The sequence below is a fragment of the Leucopleurus acutus genome, assembly GCF_964270905.1.
Source record: "Leucopleurus acutus genome assembly, chromosome: 16".
Taxonomy (NCBI): Eukaryota; Metazoa; Chordata; class Mammalia; order Artiodactyla; family Delphinidae; genus Leucopleurus; species Leucopleurus acutus.
The window spans coordinates 37,279,884-37,283,260 of record NC_139158.1 but is presented as its reverse complement, the minus strand read 5'-3'; the positions used below and the strand labels follow the sequence as shown (position 1 = coordinate 37,283,260).

The window sequence follows — 3,377 nt, the reverse complement described above, 5'->3', positions numbered from 1 at the left end:
CAGACCTACGACCTGGTGCTTGTGCCCGCCTCCTGCCCCGCCTCCCGAGAACCAATCCCACTCGGATCCCGGACCTGCCCCGGCGCCCTAGGCCGCGCCCCCCAAGGGGACCAATCACGTCCAGAGGTGCGAGACACCCTCGCAGGGCCCGCCTCCCGTTGACCCGCCCTTTCCACGGACCAATCCCACCCCGGGACTAGGGTTCCGGCTTCCGCCTCCAGGAGGCCCCGCCCCCTCCCGAGGACCTGCCCCCTCCGTCTTCCAGCAGGCCCCGCCCACCACTAAGGACCACTCCTGAGCGGTCCCCGCGGCCCCGCCCCTGCCCCCCTGCCCCCCTGCCCCCCTGCCCCTAGCTGCAGGGCGGGGCGCTGAGCTGCGCTGGGTTTGGGGTGGCTGTCGCGGTGCACCACACTGAGCCGCGTACGCTCTCGTCGTTTCCCGGCGCTTAAGCCCCGGGCTGCCGGCCGTTGACCAGCCTTTCCGCGCCCCCCAACTCTGAGACACCGCGGGAAGAGTTGTCTCTGGCTTTTATTAGACAAGGGGACACGCGGGGGTTGCGCCGCGCTTTTTTCAGGCTCCCTCCATCCCATCCTGCCTACAAGTCTCCCGAGGTTTCCGGCTTTTCCTTCTCAAGATGCTTCTTCTGGGGACCCTGGTGGGAGAGGGACAGGAGGAGCGTTAGTCACAGGGGTCTAACCAGCCGCCTGGGTTACGCGAAGTCGGCCCTGTGCCCTCTCCCACTTGTTCCTCCCCTACTTCCTTTCTGGCAAGAATCAGTGCCTAGGACTGGACCCCTAAAAGCCCCCTCCTGTGGATGAGTGCAGGGACATGCGTGCCACCCCCATCTGCTCAGCTTCCCCGCTCTGGGGCAGGTAGGATGTGGTGTCGGAGCCCCAGAGAGTAAGGCTGGTGGGCTCACCATGAAGACCCTCTTCTCTTGGGCTGTCTGGAAGCGGCCATGGCCAAACTTGGAGGTGGTGTCAATGAACTTGAGCTCGATGTTCTCCAGGGCCCTGCGGCTGTGGTGCACCAGGAGGGACTGTGGCCGGTGGGAGAGGGGAGCTGTCACCGTGGGAGGTCCCCACTCAGCCCCTCCCATTACCCCCAGTCAGGAAGGTCTTGCTCACCCAGATTCTGTTAGAACCTCTCCCTCTTTGCTTTCCCCATCCCCACCCCTCCTGAAGCAGGCTGGAGGACAGGGTAGGCCAGCCGCCCAACTCCCCCAAGGCCCATGGGGCTCCCACTCCCCAGCTCACCACCTGGCACTGACCTTCCTCAGCGTGATGACCCTCTTCTTGGTGCCCGCGATGCAACCTTTCAGCATGATGAAGTCATTGTTGACTTCCCCGTAGTGGGGGAAGCCACCCTGTGGGAAGGTGAGTCCAGGAAAGGGGCTGCTGGGTTAGGAGGCAGCTGGAGGCCCTAGGAGAATTCCCCTAGCCTAGGGTGACATTCTCAATCACTAATCAGGGCAGCATCTGAGCCACACCCTAAGTCCTTCCCGTGATTATCTTATTTAAAAATCTGCATTTTACAGAGGAGGAAACTGAGGCTCAGAGGGGTGAAGTCACTTGCTCCAGGCCCCGCAGCTGCTACCCACTGCAGCTGGAGTTTGAGCCCAGGCAGCCTGACTCCAAGGCCACAGTCAGAGCTGCTGCACTCTGCACCCTGTGACAGCAGCTGGAGGATGAGCTGTCTGCAGTGGTGGCTCTGAGGATGCAGAAACAGCAGGGGTTTGGTCCACCAGGTGGTCCACCCTGTAGCCTGAGCTCTTGGGAGAGGGCAGCACCCCACAGGCCTGCCCCACAGCCAAACTGGCGGCCCACCCTCACCAGTGGTGTGATGGATTTGTCGGTCACATCGTAGCTGGTGGATGCGTTGTTCTTAACCACCTTCCCGTCCTCCGTGTGCAGCCCCCAACCAATGCGGTAGATCTGCTAGGAGCACAGGGCACATTGGGGACAGCAGGTAGCCTCTGGGGCTGGCAAGATGCCCACACCCATCAGAATGTGGGCTTAGACCCAGGTGCTGGTGGGGGCATTTCAGAGCCTTAGGGGGCCAGGCAGCATCTGGGTCATGCACCCCACTCACTGGGGTGTGGTCACGGGCATCCCCCCTCAAACCAGGCCTGCGGACACACCTTCTTGTTGAGCTCTGTGCGGTGATGGTAGCCCTTCTGCCCAGCCCGGGCGATGGAGCAGCCCACACGGGCAGGGTGCCAGGCACCAATGCAGGCCACCTTGCGCAGCCCCTTATGGGTCTTCCTCGGCAGCTTCTTGGTATGCCAGCGGCTCGTGACCCCTGCAGGTGGGAGGGGCAGGGTGGGTGGCTTAGAGGCCAGTTTGGTCCCCACCTCCTCCAGGCAGCCTTCCTGGAGCCGCCATCCCCACCCGGCCCTACCTTTGACGCCCCTGCCCTTGGTGACGGCAATGACATCAATGACCTCACTCTGGCTGAACACACTGTGCACTGGCACCTGCTTCTCCAGCCGGGCCTGGGCCCAGGCCACCTTCTCAGCCACCGTGCCGCCATTCAGCTGGATCTCCATGATATGGGCCTTCTTCTGCCGGAAGGGCAGCAGCTTCATCTGTAAGACATGGCACGGCCAGTCGGTTCCCAGAAAGTCACACACACACCCATTTGCCGATACGACATGGCCAGCTGGTGATCCCTGGCAGACTCTCACGCATGCATTCATTCAACAGATGATCCCATGCTCTGGTGTGCCTATATGCCACGTTCTGTGCGAGGCACTGGGGATGCAGCATGGAATGAGGCAGACAGCGTCCTGGCCCCCATGGAGCCACCATCTAGTTGGGCGGCAGAAACCAAGTAAACTCTTGGATAGGCCTAAGTGTTGTGATGAAATATTGAGGGTGGAGGGGACAGTTATTGCACATGACGGTGGTGAAGGAGGGCCTCTCTGAGGAGGTGACATCAATGGCAAGAAGGAACCACTAGGTGAAGATCTGAGAGCTTTTGGGGCAGAGGGAACCGCATATGCAAAGGCCTTGTGGCAGGGAAGATGGGGGGGCAGTGGTTGGTGGGACAGAAACGAGACCAGTGTGTCTGGACTGTGGTGAACAGGGAGGAGGGTTCAGGATGGTGATAGGTGAGCAGGGGCCTGGCCAGGCAGGTCTCATAAGGAGTAGCTTGGGCTTTATTCCAAGTGCAGGGTGTGACATGATCTGTTGCACATTTTTAAACATCTCTGGCTGCTGCTGTGTGAGGTGGAAGCAGGGACACGGTTAGGTCACAGCATAGGGCTCAACCAGTACTGATGGAGGACCTATTGCATATAAGCCTCCTGGGGGGTGTGGTACAGCAGTGAGCAGGAAGCTGTGACCCCTGCCCCCATGGAGCTCAAGTCTATGGAG

At 61.0% G+C, this 3,377-nt stretch overlaps 1 protein-coding gene across 1 annotated transcript; it reads right to left on the bottom strand.

The window, feature by feature from the left end:
- Positions 1 to 581: 581 nt before the first annotated feature.
- Positions 582 to 2,587, bottom strand: RPL3L (ribosomal protein L3 like; the record flags this gene model as incomplete). Its single annotated transcript, XM_082856882.1, has 6 exons — positions 582 to 652; positions 920 to 1,039; positions 1,271 to 1,366; positions 1,833 to 1,934; positions 2,141 to 2,301; positions 2,401 to 2,587. 6 exons carry the CDS (start codon positions 2,585 to 2,587, stop codon positions 596 to 598), a joined length of 723 nt encoding a protein of 240 aa, XP_082713008.1. The 3' UTR covers positions 582 to 595.
- Positions 2,588 to 3,377: the final 790 nt, after the last annotated feature.